The sequence below is a fragment of the Diadema setosum genome, chromosome 1, assembly GCF_964275005.1.
Source record: "Diadema setosum chromosome 1, eeDiaSeto1, whole genome shotgun sequence".
NCBI lineage: Eukaryota > Metazoa > Echinodermata > Echinoidea > Diadematoida > Diadematidae > Diadema > Diadema setosum.
The window spans coordinates 50,832,888-50,851,676 of NC_092685.1; the positions used below are offsets into that span (position 1 = coordinate 50,832,888).

Here is an 18,789-nt window from a genome sequence, read left to right on the forward strand (position 1 = left end):
CATCTTAGCCAAAACTATACCATCCCTATAGCAACAGAAATATTGTTCCACTATTAAACAGAATTATATATTGCAGATGACGTGTTAATTTGTAATTCTTCAAAATTTAAGCCATAATTTCAAGCTTTTACTTGAAATATTATTTCTTCAAATTTAACACGTTTTCATGGCAACCATCATGTGAGATATATACCATGATTATGGATAATTAAGGTTTTGATTGTAGCAGACCTTTAAAAGGTACCTTGTGATCAAAAATTCAGAAAGCTGACAAAACTTCTGTGTTTTTACATATTCGTTTTTTGTTTATTTTATTCTTTCTTTCCTTTTGAATAAAATACTTTTTTCTTTAAAAAAGCAGTCTTTCCTATGTCGTTGCCATAGCAATGAAAATGATGTGGGATGAACACAGTGAAAATTAAATGCTGATAGTTATAGTAATTTGTAATAAATATGCTACTCAATCTTGTCATTTTTCATGCTTTTTCATGAACATGTCATATTTCTTTTTAATTGTTGCCATGGCAGCTGTCATTGTTATGAGGTAATTGTGACTTTGGAATATTAGGATTTTTAATTTTCTTAAAGAGATGTTTATGTTTATGTTGACATATTTTGGCTTTACAGCATGTTCTTATGATGTTTAATGAAGAATACATGTCTTTTTAAAGAAAATTAGTTGCCATGGAAACAGCTGAAGACAAGTGGATTTGTGTGCAGCACCCCCAAAAGGGAAATAGCACAAAAAATAGAGCTCTTCATAAAATTTTAAGAATGCCCCAATATTGTAACAACTTGCTGTCTACTAAATTATGAGCTCCATTATTTTAAGACATATGAATTTGTCTCCTTTCTGTACTCTGTAGGAATCTACTATGTTGGTATCGCTACTGATCATCTTGCAGTCCAGGTGGTGTGTACTGCAGATGGTACTATCTCATATGCACAGTATCTAGCCAGATGATGAAATCATTTGATGATATTCTCGTCGCATCGCCTGCCCTATCAAAGATAATACCATCAAGCCTAAAGGCTTGCAGGTTTGAAAAATCACACACACACAAAATGATGATTGCATTACAGTGTATATGAAAGAGCTTTCAAAACTCTTTTAAATTACATCATGAACAAAAATTCGATTTGGGGATGAAATTTCATGCTCGGGTCTTTTTGCTGGGCTGGTGACGATTAATGCTGTACTATTTTTTCATTGACAAATGGCTTAAGCATGACTGTCCAAAGAGAATTGTAAACTGTATCACTGCAATTGCCCACATGAACTGTTGACAATATTTAAAACGAGAACTTCAATAAGATTGGTGAAATCAGCCGTTTGGTTAAAAAAGGAAACATTTGACAAACAGAAGTTCAAATCTTGATAGCTGCTGCATGTAGGAAGATGTCACCAAAGAAGAATATCAGTAGGTCCTATAGCTGTGACACTGCTTCTGAAAAACTTCATTCAAATTGAAGATACAAAATCAGCGTGGGATTATTGTTGCAGTAAAAAGAAGGGATGCCCTTTTTCTTAGCAGAAGGTGTAACATCTGATATGAGTTGCGAAGATACATGTACACTGCATTTTATATGAAAAGTTGTACATAAATGATGACATTTCATGTTCATGAAATATACTAAGAAACTCTTTGGAGTTGCTTGTGCTCTGTAGCTATGTTGGAGTTATGTCACAACACATAAAATAGAATGAGGAATATGTGTCATTTCATTCAGAACTTTTGAGCCCTGCATGATAATTGATCTTATTGTAGCTAGTCCTTACTAACTGCACCTTCGGTACTTCCACAAAATTTCGTCTGTAAACAAAATTTTAAGATATGAATAACTCCATGAGATACTAGGTCAGGTGAAATACTCATTTCCTGTGTGATTGTCTCGTATCCAGATTTCTCCACCTACCTCAACTCTCATCCCCCCAAATAAAACAGAAACAAACAAAAACTAAACAGTATTACCACCTTTTCATATCTCTTCGTCTTACCTAACATGCTCTGATTGCCCAATAGAAATGGTTCCAACAGGGAGGTGATAGAGAAGGAGAAGAAACAAGAATGTCTCCTTTGTACCCATGTTCCGTTCCTCGGAAAAGTTATGCACTCTATCACTGGTGTAAATAAATTGCTTTGATAAAAGACAGCATTTCTGTTGAGTATTCATCCTTCCGCAATCTGAACAGACCAACAAGCATCAGTTTGCTGTCCCTTTCAATGTTTTCGGCAGCAATTATTGAGTACAAAGGGAACAGGACACGCAAACAAAAATCAGTAAAAGATTTTACTTTTTTTTAACTGTAAAATCCTATCAAACACGCAGAAACGCATATGAGAGAATGACTTAATCCACAAGATTTTAACACTAATATTCCTTTTTTTTATGAAGAGAAATTGAAAGTACATGTATTTGTTTCATAACATATTACCAAAAATTTCCATAAAGGATTTCAACATTACTGCTGAAATGCAGCTTAAAATGGTTAAAATCAAGACATCTTCTTTTTCTGCATACAATGTATCCAAATTCTATGGAAGAGCGGCTTGGAGCATGGACCATCAAAGCCCGTGGAATGTTAATCATTCAGTTGTCGTGCTATTGAGCCTACACATAAATTTGCACAATTATACTGTAATTGGTAAAAGTTCCACTCCTTTTCTAAAGCTGCGTTTACACCATGTTCCCTGCAACCATGGCAGCCCCGTTTCAGGCCACCGTGGACAAAACGGGATGGACGTAAAACAATGCGGTGGTGGGATAGGCAAACGTGACAGGCCTTCATTGCCGTGGATGCCTTGTCAGATTTTCAGACTGTCAAAAAAATTGCCACGGCAGCCTCGGTGCTAATGAGGAATCTTGTATGCCGCGATATAACGGGGTGAACGCAACAAAACGGGGCGGCATGTAATAGGCCGTAAGAAAACTTGGAGGCTGTCCGTAGCAGGACGCGACCGAGAATATTGATAGCCTAGCCTGACCAGACACAGAACAGCATCTCGTAGCTATGATGTTCACAGGGGCGAGGATTAGAACGAACAAGGCTAGAATGCGAAGGGGGAAAATTTAAGAGAATGTCTCTATCGTGGCCGCCGGGAACATGGTGTAAATGCAACCCCTTACATTTCCCTGATTCCAGTATGACATCATGCAGTTTTTCTAATTAGTAGTATATGGGATAGGTTTCAACAAACCTCTCTATGGCTGGTTGTGATTCTACAGCAGCTGCATTTCATATAAAAAAGAAAATAAAATGTCAGTGGTTAAAGTTGCTTATACAGTATAAAGACTGATGCATCCATGTATTCTCCATGATTGCATGTGCTCGCTTTTAATCCTATTCCTAAGAGGACTTATACTCGTTTGAGGGAGAGACATTTTTGGCAGTATTTTGGCCCAATTGGTAGCACGTCTACTTTCAGATCCAAAGGACCCCGGTTCGATTTCCGAGTCTATATAAACTGAGCAATGTTGTGTTAATCATACTGTCCCCTCTAGTAATAGGCAAAACGCTGTCCCTTGGATAGGACATAATAAGATGGAGTTCCCGTGTATGAAAGAGTCACAACTCGTGCACTTTAAAGATCCCGCTTCATTCATTCATCGCAAAGAGCAGGGTGTTTTACCCGGTGAAGTAGTTCCGCCTCATATCCAACTGGACCCCATGAAAGACCAGATATTGCAACTGAATATGGGCTATCCAGCCATCTTCCCAAGTGGAAAAATTAAACAATATATTTCCAACTGGTTAATTTTCAAGGAGAGAAGCGAACTGCTGGAGAGGTGATCATTTAAATTCTTACGGTCATGAGAGTTACTGGAAGTGGAGAATAATCATGTTTTATTAATCATTTTCAACAAAAACAAAAATCAAACTCGAATGTTAACGGCTTGGTCGATTGTCTTGCAATCGGTGAGCTTCGACCATTCCTGATCACCAACACAGAATTTTCTAAACTTATTTGGGTCAAGATTTTTGCAATTCTAAGATAAATAATCCTGGGAGTCGCCGTCGCTCCAGAGTTCCAAATCAAATAACTTTTTGAATGATCACCCATTCCGCCGCTCACTACTCCAGATTTCTTTATACTATCTGAGCAGTGAGTAAGCATCTGATCAACTAATCTTGTTGAAACTCGAGTGATTCTAGTCGCTTTCTTTATATGTACTTGTATTATGATACTACTACTACTACTTCTACTAAACATTGTACTACTACTAATGATAGCAATAATGGACTCTTGTGAAGCACTCATTTTACCTAAAAAGACACTCATATAGCACTGTGGAAACAGAATGAATAGGTATGTTACGTGACAACAGTATCATAGAAGATAGAACATGAGAACAATACGCAAACAAACAAACAATCTACCAAATGGTAATTGATGATCATCAGGGCTCTAGAATATCCTTCGGATCCTGCGTATCACATATACTGTTCTACACAGTGTAGGTGACGAATTCGAGTCTATGTAGTTGTTGATGGCCCGGGGTCAGGATTTACCAATATTCGAACTTGACCGACATCTGGCAAATCCCAGGTGCGCACCTTTGAAGGTAGCTGAAGGTTGTGTTTTGAAAAGAAGGGGAACCCCCATGTGGCGGGTAATACGAATTCATCCCTGCATATACCCCTCAGATAATACAAAAATCGTCAATGGCGGTAAATAGTAAATATTAACAGTGAAAGGCATTTCAATGGTAAGTTTCCAGTGTTCAGTGTTAACTAGCTGTCAATCGTGAAAGGTATTTCCATTGTAAGTTTCCAGTGGTCAGTGGTAACTATAGGTATATCAACATTAGTAGAACACATCAGTGAAAGTTTGAGGAAAATCGTTTTGGTGGTAGAACCGCTGGATAAAAAAGGAGACTACTTGAGTTTATGACATCATGTGTGGACAAAAATATAAAGAAAACAAAGAAAATTCAACATACCTTCCCTTTTCTAGCATAATGAAAGAGAATTTGACTAAAGCCCTGTCACACCTTTCCGGGTAAGCTACGCGGGCTTGTTGCGAGTAGGGATTTGCAAGCACGCAGGGGAATTTTCTGCGGGCGGACAAGGATGTTGGCGAGTTTCGCACTGGCGTCTTACCTGCTAGACGCGTGCTACTTACCTGCTACTTGTATGTATTCCATGTGACCTGCGTGAGAGCTTCGAAACCGATCCGTTTTCAGTTACGAGTGACGTACAGGGACTGCGAAGTACCTGCGTGAGAGTTGCCTGCGAGGTGCTGCCACTAAAGGGCCTCCTACTGGTGTTCTGCGAGACACGTGCAAGGTACTGTCATATTGTGCTGGTCATCTGCGGGGACCTCCGGGTAGCAGAAATTGTTCTTCGCGAGTCGCACGCAAGGCTTGTCCGGAAAGGTGTGACAGGGCCTTAACCGCTTTCAGAAAGCAGAGGGAACTACTATCCTTAACAAATGTCAGTATCAAGTTGATGGAATGTGTAATAATTTTAATGAAAAATGAATTTTTGTGTAATTCTCTTTATATTTTCTTTATATTGTTGTCCACATATGATGTCATGAACTGTAGTAGTCTCCTTATCCAACGGTTCCAACACGTCCAACACCGAAACTTTAAAAATTCATAACTTTTGCTTTCACTCTATCCACATAGCTCTTTGGGTTTTGGTTTCCTTTAAAATCAACTGTAAAATCTCAACAGCCAATAGTATCACAATGGAAGTGTTATGATGACTTACAGAAAACCCTCAATGATTCTGGGCTTTGAATGATAGATCCATTAGATTGAATATTATCACTGCAGTTTCAAACAATGGTTACTGAGAAGGAATTCTATGTTGAAAATTGCATTCATCAAGGGTGCCTTGTAGCTATTCTGTATGCCTTTTGGTTTCTACTGGATTGGTATTGCAACCTATGAAACGTGTTGCTTATAGAAGACTCTACACACTAAAAAAATAAAGGTTCAAATTTGCACCCTATTTGTCCCTATTGCAGCACCCTGGGGTGCAGAATTGCACCTTTTATTATGCAATTAGACAATTAAATCTCGTAATATTTATATTCGTACCTACAAAGATGTAGACATATCCACCAGAGTGTAAGTTTGATCTTTCGAGTAAAGCCTTAAAATTGGTACTCGTGGTCCAAATTTTCAATTCATGTTTGCACCCTTGATTAGCACTAAACTGAGGATGCAAATTCGCACCCCTGCAGGTTCAAAATTCAGCGTATTGCACCTCTAAGGGTGCAAACTGCACCTATAGGATGGTTGTATAGCGACAATTTTGGGGTTCAAATTGAACCCGTATTTCTTAGTGTGTAAAGACAACTAAGTTTTAGTTGCTTTTATCAAATAACATTGGTTTGGGACGTTTCTACTGGTTTCTCCTGGTTTTTATAAGGTATATGTAATGCCCCTGTATAAAATGAACGTTATACCAATGGTTGATGCTGAACGGCAAACCAATGGTATGCCAATGATCAATCCTGAACATTCATGTGTTCATGAACTAATCATAATATATGGACAGGGAGCTTTAGTGGTATAGTGAAGGGTAGACTAATGGCAATTCGAGTAGTATGCTCAATGGAATACTAGTGGTGAGAGGAGAAAAGGGTACGCCCATATGTGAAGTGTCGTGGTAAGGGGTATTAGACAAATGGAGTGGTATGTTGAAGGGTAAATCAATGGTAAGCTGAGTGTGATATGGTATACTACAGAGTACTCCAGTAATAATCTTAAAGGTATGTTGAATGTTAGGTAAATGGTCATTCTACTAATGAATGTTCATGAGTGCAATGGACAGAATATTTCATGAGGTGAAAGATGAAATGATCTATTCATCGAGGTGCAGCCAAGTTGAATGGATCAATACCTTTCACCGAATGAAATATTCTGTCCATTGCACTCATAAACATTCATTATTTGTATACTGACCCCCCCCCCCCCAAAAAAAAAAAAATCATTACTTGTTCTAACATAACACCTAAAATTAGATCCTTGTCATTTGATGTCTTATGCATTTAGAAACAAGAGAGAAGGAACTTACATTTTTGGCTGGTGTCATGTCCGTCAAAATGCTTTGATCGCATGCACACAGCAAACGCAACGTTTACGTACGTCTTCAAAGGTGGCCTCACACTATGCGGTTTTTTCTTGCGACTGCTTGCGGATTCGAGAAGTCGCACGCGGTTCTCGACTGCATGCGACTTCTCGAGACTTGGAGGCGTCCGCAAGCCTTGCGACCTCCTCGCGGCTGCTGACAAATTTTGAACATGTTCAAAACCTTGCCATCGTCTGCCGTTGCCTCTGCGAACCCTTGCGACCGGCTGAAATTTCGCAAGCCTTGCGGTTGTTGCGTTCACACTATGCGACTCGATGATTGCGATCTGGCAACCGCAACGGATCGCAAGCACTGCGATCGAAAAAAAAAACCCGCATAGAACGGGCTCTCGGCGTGTGTGCATATGGAGCAAATCGCGTGGATTCAAGATTGCACGGTATTGACGACGTAATAGTAAAATGGGACAAATGATCAACAAAATAATGATCAACAATCAAGCAACGATCTATTTAGGTGTTATATAATGGTGGATGGTTGATGCATTGTCGATGGTAATTTCATATCTAATGTAAAGTGATGGTGCCATTCATTTGCTAGACCGATTCAATATGCAAAATTGATGTTCCAATTAGGGTCTACTTCAATTAGTTTGAATGACAGTTTTGAATGAGAAGTTGTGAATGGTGAAAAATGGTAACTTGAATAGTACCCAAACATTGAAGAGGTAAATTCTAAAAGGTAGGCCTAAATGAATGCTGCATATAGCGTCGATTGTACACATTTCAATACCAAATGTTTTAAGCGGTAAACTGTAAGAGTGTAAAAGGTAAATGAAAAGTAATATCAATGGTATAGCTTTCAATTTTCTTCTTTCTGTAAGGGAAGTCTCCGCCATGCTGTCGAGGAATCCTCTGTAACTGCACCTCAAACCGGCAGCTTGTCCAGGGCGGCGGTCAGGCTCAGAATGCTCACGAAGCCCAGGTGGAATTCGTCTTGTAGGATCCGGTGGAAGAACTCCGGAGAGCGGGCGAGTTGCTTCCGCATCTGCACCAGCTGCTCTCCGTTGAGGGTGCTGAGCGTCTCGTGCAGATTATGGACGTTGTTGGACTCCAGCCAGCTGTGGACCTGCTCCGGGGTCCACTTTGAGATGGCCACCGCGCTTGGGGCACTCTTGATGGACGACTTTGCTAGGAGTGCAGGGGCCTCAGGGCGGGGCCGTGGACTTGTTGTCAGGATAGATTTGTGGGGGACAATACCTGCATGACAACACAATTGACACATCATTTTGCTTGCGATGGATGCAACAACAGCATCACTGGTTCAACACTATCTAATACAACATAAGCGAACCGTGATGAAAGGGGAGGGGTTGCATAGTTGCAAAATGGCATTACTCAACAATGGAAAATGGAGATCACTACGTACGCGGGGCGATGGATTTGTGGGTGACGTGACAAAACAAAACACATCATTTTATTTCCGCAAAGAAGGAAATGAACAACATCACCGGTATGTCTACCGGACCGGAGGGGTTTGCATAATTCATCACTCAATAAAGAAAATGGAGATACATCACCCAGCGGCAGGCTAATGATTGGTGTTAGCCCTCATTTTCCATACATTGTGAAACATGCATTAATCATTAACAGTAGGTATTTCACAAAAACTTTGAAAACAGACAGACGATTCTCGGAGATCATCCTCTTCTTTATAAAAACAGGTAACAAAATGATAATTATGAGACATGGAAGACATATACCGTTGAGTATATTGATGCCGATGTAGATGACAGTTAATGAAAAAAAAATGAGATAATTAAGAGAAGAACTCGATGATTCTGCCACAGAAAACTAAATGCAGATATTGTATATTTGTACATATATATATATATATATATATATATATATATATATAGATATATATACAGTACATATGTTTACATATATTCTGGATCACATTTTGTTGTACACTTCGTATTGCTTTTCCTTTTCCAGTGTATTGAATTATAACTTTGTTGAGTGAATAAGTGTATGTGCGCATTGCAGTTGTACTTTCCTTAGTCTTGGCTATGCATTAAGTTCTGTTTCAGAAATTCTACCATTTAATTACATCATGTGACAATAACGAAATTAATAGGTTGACACGTAAAGAAAAAAATATATACTCTTGAGGGAGAAAGGTTTGCGGTGACACCATGTGTACATAGTCCTTATCTGGATAGTTGCTTGGCAGAAGAAGAGCCTAGAAAGAGGAGAATTGAGGAGGGAAGCGACATAATGGGAGTTGTAAGGAGGGCAAAAAGCAAAGAGTGGGGGACAGTAATGGGCTGGAAGTTGAAGTTGCACTAGTGGAGACGGTAGAGAAAGGAGTGGTAAGAGTGGTAAGAGTGGTAAGAAAGAATAGAGTGAGTATCAAGTAAGGTGTTCGGACATCTTTGGGAGGAGAAAGATGAAATAGAAGAGAGGGGGAAGAGGGAGTAGTTGAAGGTTGGAAAATCATAGAGATTTTGGAGAGAAAGTGAAGATTCATGAAACCAAAGAGAATAACAAAGTCGAACGATGGCTATAAAAACGCGGAATCAAACTGAGAAAGGATGAATAATCCCGAAGGAAAGGTAAGTCGAAGAGAGATGGGACTATAGGCAGATATGTTGAGAGAAGGGAGAGACAGAGAGGGAGAGATAAAAAATAAGGAAACAAAAAGGAAAAGAGGAATGACAGCTAAGAAAGTAAACGGGAGGGGGATTGGTTGGACCCTAGGAATAAATGCTGTAGAGGAGAGAAAATATAGAGAGGAAAAAAAATTATTACAGTTAAATCCTGAAGAGGTTCCTGTTGGAGAAAGGGAGGAGAGAATATAAAGTTATAGTGTAGTCCTAAAATCTACTCTTTATTAGTGTTTTCATTCATCAAATAATAGTACGACTTTAGGTGTATCCAAGCTCCAGTAACTAATAATCTATTATACCCATATGAAATAAATCCTGTTCATTTTGACAATGAAATATTGCATGATACAGGTACTAAAGACGACAATCAAAATGTTACCAAGACCTAAATGTCAACATAAGTTTGGTCTAGATTTCCACTCTAGATTTTGTGATGGGCAGTTAAATTTTCCACTTTTCACGTCTCCCAAAGAAAAAGTCTTCAAAAAAAAAAAAAAAAATCGATCAGTAAGGCTTTTGAAATCATGCTTGCATTACGTGGTTACAACTTTAGTGTAATAGCACTTTCCAAAATTAGAGTTAGTGTTAAATAGGCCTACATGTTTTAATTTTTATAACATTTTTAATTATTCTCACTTTCATAGGCCTATGTTTAGAACTCAGAAGACTGATAGTGGAGTTGCTATCCGAAATGATTATCAATATCGTAAGGATTTGTCATTTGTATATGGAAATAATCTTCAAGAAAAAGTCTGTAATTGTAGCATGCACTCACAAACTACCATATACTGAAATGATATCATCTTTTCTCGATAAAAGGCACAATGTACTTGAAGAACTGGCATGTGACAAGAAACATTAAATATGTATTCATCTAATTCATACCCTTTGATTACAAAGCCAACTCGTGTATCTACGAAACATACTTATTTGACTGAAGATATCTATACAAATACTTTCCTGAATAATCAATTTCATACTGAAATTATATTTATTAAGATCCTTCTTATTCCAGTTTTTTTTTTTTGTGTGCACTAAAACCAGTGGCGTATCTAGGGAAAACGGCGCCCGGGGCAAGCACGAAAATTGCGCCCCTAATTTCTGAAAAAGTGTTCAACCCCAACCCCATCCCGGTAGGGACTTTAAACAAGGTCCACATGATGCTTTTTCAAGCACTTAAAAGGGATCTTTTGAGGGTGATTTAAATGTAATGAATTTTGATAGATTTTGGCGAGCGAGCGCAGCGAGCGAGCCGAAAATTTTTGTATTTCAGCTTACAAAACATGGAATTCTTGTCATTTTTTGCTTACCAAATCTTACAATTCTAAACAAGATATAGTGACGGCCTTATAGATAACGATTTATACCAAAAAACTGAGGACTCTAAAAAATACTCTACATTAGTACGCGCGAGTGAGCTGAAATTTGTATATGTCCTCGTCATCATCACGTATTGTTCTTATCTTTTTTTATATAAATTTTAGCGAGCGAGCGCAGCGAGCGAGCCGAAAATTTTTGTATTTCAGCTTACAAAACATGGAATTCTTGTCATTTTTTGCTCTTAATCTCACAATTATAGTGACGACCTTATAGATAACGATTTACACCAACAAAGTGAGGACTTGAAAAAATACTCTAAATTAGTACGAGCGAGTGAGCCGAAATTTGTATATTTCTGCGTCATCATTACGGTTTTTTTTTTCTTATCTTTTTTGATTTTTTTTTTTTGCGCCCCCCTCCCCCTTATGTTCGAAACCGTTGGCGTCCTCTTTTGATAAAATCGGCGATCGCTTCAGAACGAATGAAATTGCAGACGCTGCTCCGTGTAACATTTTTCCTGCTAAATATAAAATGACATGAGTGAACACAATAGACATTGTCATTTTGTCCGCGTCATCGTCACGTTTTGTTCTTATCTTCTTCTCTTTTTTTTATACAAATTTTGGCGAGCGAGCGCAGCGAGCGAGCCGAAAATTTCTGTATTTTAGCTTACAAATCATGAAACTCTTGTCATTTTTTGCTTATTAAATCTTACAATTCTAATCAAGATAATAGTGACGGCCTTATAGATAACGATTTATACCAAGAAACCGAGGACTTGAAAAAAATAATCTAAATTAGTACGAGCGAGTGAGCCGAAATTTGTATATTTCCGCGTCATCATTACGTTTTGTTATTATCTTGTTTGATTCGGGGTTTTTTGCGCCCCCCTCCCCCTCCCCCGTATGTTCGAAACCGTTGGCGCCTTCTTTTGATCCAATTGGCGATCGCTTCAGAACGAAAGAAATTGCAGCCGCTGCTCCGTGAAACATTTTGCCTGCTAAATATAAAATTACATGTGTGAACACAATAGACACTGTCATTTTGTCATCATCACGTTTTGTTCTTACCTTCCTTTTTATATAAATTTTGGCGAGCGAGCGCAGCGAGCGAGCCGAAAATTTTTGTATTTCAGCTCACAGAACATGGAATTTTTGTGTGAACACAATAAACATTGTCATTTTGTCCGCGTTATCATCATGTTTAGTTTTTATCTTGTTTGATTTGGTTTTCTGCCCCCCCCCCCCCCACCATTCTCCCTCCCCCTTCCGGACGTTTTTTTTTTTTTTTTTTTCCTTCTTCTTCTTCTTTTCTTTTTTTCTTCTTCTTCTTCCTTTCTTTTCTTCTGTTTCTTCATTTTTTCCCCGTTTTTTTGCGCCCCCAAGGAGTGGCGCCCGGGGCACGTGCCCCCCTTGCCCCCCCCCCCCCAGATACGCCACTGACTAAAACTAAATCTATGGCCATGGCAACAAAGGAAGGAAATTTATTCGTGAAACATTGATAACAAATATATCACTTGAAAAAAAAAATTATGTCACTGATTGGTCAAATGCTTGGGGAAAAAAAATTGCTGTAAATTTACTTTTTTTTAAGTTTTTTTTTTTAAGTTTTTTTTTTTTTTTTTTTTTTTTTATGCCTCCGTCCCGAACTGTCTCCTAAGGCATTATGTTTTCGGGTTGTTCGTCCGTCCTTCCGTCAGTACAATGTAATCGATTTTGTGGACAGCGTATAACTTTAAAACAGTTTGAGGTATCCTAACGAATCTTAGCATAATATTTATATATGAGTGGATAAAGTTGTGCCTATCAACTATTGGGTGCACATTCTGAAGGCCAAAGGTCAAGGTCAAGACCCAATTTTCTCGAAATTCCACAATATCCCCCATACACTCTTATGAGTGGATAAAGTTGTGTCTATCAACTATTGGGTGCACATTCTGAAGGCCAAAGGTCAAGGTCAAGACCCAATTTTCTCGAAATTTCACAATATCCCCCATACACTCTTAAAATAGTTGGGCCCCCCCCCCCAAAAAAAAAAAAAAAAAAAAATGCCCAACTTTTAACCAACACTGGGCAACATACTGTCCACACAACTATTGCTTAAAATCTGCCCAACTGATGTTGGGTAATGAGTTTGCTATGTGGTTGGGCAAATTAAATTGCCCATCACCTGTTGACCAATCAGACTTTACCTATATAGCTTTGCAATTTCCCAACTGTTGGTTATATTTTGAGTTGGGTAATCGTTTGCCCAACCAATTTTACCCAATCAGATATTGCCTAACTTCCATTTAATTGTCCAACTGTTTAGTAAGTTGAATTTTGGTCAATCAAAAAATTTGTGTTGAATTATTTGATGTATGGGTGTTTACCAGAACATGTGTATGTCAAGACATTGTTCATAACCTATCATAATCCTACAGCTAGTCGTAAAGCCTATACATACAAGTACATCTAGGCTTAGCCTACATCTTAGACCTAGTTAGTAACAGGGGTATTTCATTCACATATATAGGGACATTTAGTTGTAATGCTTTAAGACATGGTTACCATGTAGATTACACTTTTATTATAAAAATATGAAAATACCTCATCAAAGGTACAACTTGAAATTGTGAATATCACGGCAATAATATTTAATAAATTTCTAATACATTTCAGAGTTTATTGAAATCATAAAAAACATTAAATTTAACAATATTTTATCTTTTTCACGAAGAGAATTTGAATAGCTTATGAATATTCATGAGCAAAAAACAAAACAAAACAAACAAACAGTAGAAACCAATAGAAAGCAACAGCTTTCAACTGGTATCAAAATTTCAATGTTTTAGTTACTGGGTTTTAATGTGGAATGAAGTGGTAAGCAAGTCCAGTCAGGTAGGCCTATATGGGTTTCAAATTGTGTCATCTAACTACTTGCACACAAACCGACACACACACACACACGTGCACACACACGTGCACACACACAAAACACAAAATAGCAATATTGTAGGAGTATCCTGCAGTTTGCTCCCACAGACAGATACTCCCACAATGTTGATTTTTAACCCCTCCGGTGTTGACGGAATAAAGGGAAACGTAAGAAAATTATGTCAAAATACGTCCACAATGTAGCTCTTGCTTATATATATATATATATATATATATATATATATATAATGTATATATAGACAATACCGTGTGTGTGTGTGTGTGTGTGTGTGTGTGTGTATTGTCCCCCCCCCCCCCAATTCCTAAAACGGAGAACACCCTATAGTAATTCTTGGTACCCCCTATACAAAATCTTAAGGTTCCGCCATCCTTCCATACGTAGGCCTATACCACACACACACACACACACACACACCGTCAAATACATACACACTCGCGTACACGCACAGACTTTTTGACTTGTCCATGAAAATTTACCAACTTAGAAAGGAGCGTAACAAAATTACCCAATTACTGGTAAGAAATACCCAGGCTTAATGTGCACAATAATGTTGGTAATATTATATAAGGCGAATTTCTACCCAAGTATCAGTTGCCCAACAAAAATTACCCAACACGCAAAGGGAATGCGTCACTTACACAACAGCGGGGCAAAAAGTACCCAACTCTCCATTACCAATTCTGTTGGTAAATATTCGCCCAATATTTAAGTAAAGATAATTGCCCAATGTTGGTTTCATCACCTAAAAGCTCAATTGGGCGATAATTGCCCAGAATGATGATTTTTTTTTTTTTTACCCAACCAACAATTGCCCACCTAAATTTACCCAATATTTTAAGAGTGTATGTTGTTTGTTTGTTTTTATTTCCGAAACAATAAAATCATATACAAGATAAACAGTGTTGAACATGACATAACTGAAACATGAATCAAGATTGAAGTATCAAAATACAATGAAAACAAGCTGACATGTGACAATGATGATAACATGTAACGGTGGATAGCCCATTTCAGATCTATCAACATCATAGATCTGTTCTTCCATGGGGTCCAAGATATATAAACATATAATAACTAACATGTCTTTAATTCATACCAAACATAATATCTGAAATCATATCACAAAACAATCCCTCAAACATCCCCCCCCCCCGACTCATCTTAGATCTCTGGTGACATAGGGTAGTATACATATAAATACATACAACATATTCATCAATTCATTTTCAATAATTCTACTATTTTACGGTTCAAAATCTACATATACAATTTTTGATTTCTCTATTGAAATCAGTAAGGCTGCTGGACTGTCTAATAGACAAAGGTAGATCGTTGTACAATGTACTACCACGATATAAAAATGTACGTTTGCAATTTTGAGAATTAGGTTTCGGTAAAATCAATTTCTCACATTGTCTTAAAGAGTAACCGATTTCTTTGTAAATAAATTTATCACGTAAATAAGTAGGTGCCATTTCATGAAGAATTTTGTACATGATCAAATAAACATGCCTTATGCTGCGATTTTATAAAGTTTCCCACTTCAGATTATCATGAATTTCACTTATTGATTTATGTTCAGACGACTTTACATTGAGTATTATCCTGCCTGCTCTGTTTTGTAGTTTCTGTAACGTTTCTACATGGGCTTTGGCTGCTGAGTGCCAGATTACATCACCATAATCACAATGTGGTAAAATTACGGAATTATACAGTAATTTCATAGTTGATTCGTTGACGAATCCTCTCACTCTGCCCAAAAGACTTATCATCTTACTAATCTTTTTACACATTGCCCAATATGTAAGTCCCATTTTAACTGCGAATCAATGATAATGCCTAGATACTTGAAACTTTCAACTTGAAATATAAATTTGTTCTTTATTCTCAAGTTGAGTGTACTATGTTTATGTAGCATATGTTTTGCACCGATTAATATAGAAACAGTTTTTGAACAGTTTACTTTCAACTTATTATGATATCTAATGCAATGCCTGAAACTTTGCGCATGCATGTATTACCAGATACAGATTCTCAAGGGAAAGTTTGGGAAATTGTGGTCAAAGGGCAAAGGTCAAGTGAAAATGTTAAAATTACATTTTTTTCCTCCATTTCTCGGAAATGGCTCAAGGTATCTTCATGAAACTTATTACATATGTATGTACTGCCTGACAGTGATTATCTTACGAATTTTGGGGTCATTGGGTCAAAGGTCAAGGTCAAATTCTCAAAATCTCATTATTTCCTCAACAGCCTGAAGGTATTTTCTTGAAACTTAGTGTGTACATGTATTACCAGATAGAGATTCATAGGGAAAATCTCTCGAGGAACAAATGGGTGACGCACGAGACGTACATTGAACGTCAGAGAACCATAAACGTGACGAATCAATTGCAGCAAGGCCGGTACATAATCGTTAAACGTCAGCTTCATGTCCTGTTCATATACTGTGGAAGTGCTGTAGATATCCGGTAGATATGCTGTAATCATCACTTATATGGGCGTCCTATCCATTTGTCATCCGTAACTACATGCGTTTTGCCCGGTAGTCGTCCTGTGGCTATGCCATGTGTATGTGTTTGATGTAGTGTACATTGCCGATCCATCCGTTCCAGCTCTTGCAGCAACTGACTCTACAGAGCCTAGCGCATGAAAACGCGTGGAAAACGGCAAAGTACAGTGCAGATACAGGAGAAAACGTTCAACTATCGGACAAGGGTCAGAACGCGCTATCCGTTTTTGGCGAGGAAAAAAAAAATCCCTCAAGAAAACGAAATCAGAGAATGGAGAATATTATGTAATGCAGGCCAAGGGTCAACAAAGATTGTGTGGGATCAGGCAAAACGTTCTGATTTCAGAAGTGAAATTAATGAGAGCATCATAGATGACATCTCTGCGAGAATGGACTCTATTGAAGTGAGTAATGTCAATCAAACCGTGATAGATAATTTGTTCGTTTCATTACAAACTGTGGACTTTAACGGCAGCCTCTAACACGAATATGGAATAACGCAGAACGTCTGTAACAAAGACTAAAAAGTACTTTCGAAAAATCTTCGGATAATAAACTATGGTTTGACGATAATTGCAAAAAAAAAAAAAAAAAAAAAAACTTATCGACGAAAAAATTTATTTAGAAAGCACAATACATGTTCTTTTGATAAAGACACCCATGAAAAATTACGTGTCAAGTGTCAATTGACATTGGAACTTTCCGGAACCATTCTATAAGTTGAAATGATATTAATGATGGTATGCTGGGATCGAAACCGACGAGTTTTGTAAATACAAGTACTTGCACTGCAGCACATATTCCTCTTACCATGCATATTGAACATGCTTATAACGACCGAATATCTGTAGAAGAGGTGACTGCTCACGTAAAACAATTGAAAAACAATAAAGCATCTGGTTTTGATTTGATACTTAATGAATTAAAAAAAAGCAATGCGTCTTTAGTGCATGTAATAACCAACTTATTTAATTTAGTTTTGGATACCGGAATCATTCAAACGGATTAGACTATTGGTATGATAGGCCCTATTTACAAACTAGAAATGTCGCTACGGCGACTGATGCCTCCGCCATAATGCATGATTCTCCCAATAGGTGTATAGTACAATGTCTTGACAATGTGTGATGACAGTTTCACATAACTGGCAAAATATCGAAATAACAGGTTTGTCAGAAATATCTTGAATGTTCACTTTCCACGAACTGGGTTTGCTATAATTGTCTATTAAAGAGTGCAGGTACATATATTTGGGGAATTGAAAATTTTTACTTGACTTCTGACCGACCTTATTATAAGTTTATGCATTGAGTATAATTTTCAAGGTATGAAGAAAGAGTGTAATTACAGTACAAAATATATTTTTTTTTCATTTAAACCTGACCTTTGACCCTTAACCTTTGACCTTTGACCTTCTGGCTGGAAATTTCCAAGAGAATCTCCATCAAGTAATACATGTACATATATTAAACACTTTTAAAACTAATAATGCAATCACTGCATATACTAGTATACATGTATGAGGGAAATACAGTAGTAACATTTTGAGGAGTTGACCTTGACCTTTGAACCCCTGACTATTGACCCATGACCCCTAAATTCCCTAGATAATCCCTGCCAGTCAGTACATGCATATGTACCATGTTCCATGAAGATACATTGAACCATTTGCGAGAAAAGTGATATTGCAACATTTTCACCTAACCTTTGACCTTTTGACCTTTGACCTTATGACATGAAACTCTCTCTGGAGAATCCTTATGCAGTAGTACATGTCTACACTAAGTTTCAAGAAAATAACTGCGGGCATTGCATAGATATGGGGGAAATAGCAACATTTTTAGCATTTGACCTTGACCTTTTGACCTTTGACCTCTTGTAAATGTCACTAGAATCTACTCAACTAATTGTCCCATCATACATCATCCTTGGACCAAGTTTGGTGAAAGCTGCTTCATCCAGTTTTGAGTTATCACATAAACAGATAAATTTTAGGATTTGACCTTGATCTTTGACCTTTGACCTCTGTCCGATTTCACTGAAAAACTAATCAAGTAATTGTCCCATCATACATCATCCTCCAACAAAGTTTGGTGAAATTTGCTCCATACAGTCTTGAGTTATCGCGTAAACGGATACAATTTTATGATTTGACCTTGACCTTTGACCTTTGACCTTCAGCCGATTTCACCCAAAATCTTATCAAATCGTTGCCCCATCATACTTCATACTTGGACCAAGTTTGGTAAAATTCCAGTAAATATTACTCAAGTTATCGCGTAAACGAAAGCGGACGGACGTACG

At 37.7% G+C, this 18,789-nt stretch overlaps 1 protein-coding gene across 1 annotated transcript in view; it reads right to left on the minus strand.

Annotated features, from left to right (window-relative positions):
• Nucleotides 1-7,972: 7,972 nt before the first annotated feature.
• Nucleotides 7,973-18,789, minus strand: part of LOC140231946 (uncharacterized) — a 61,425-nt gene continuing 50,608 nt past the window's right edge. The window contains exon 5 of the mRNA XM_072312096.1: nt 7,973-8,304. Coding sequence (XP_072168197.1) covers nt 7,973-8,304 — 332 coding nt within the window. The remainder of the gene's footprint in view (nt 8,305-18,789) is intronic.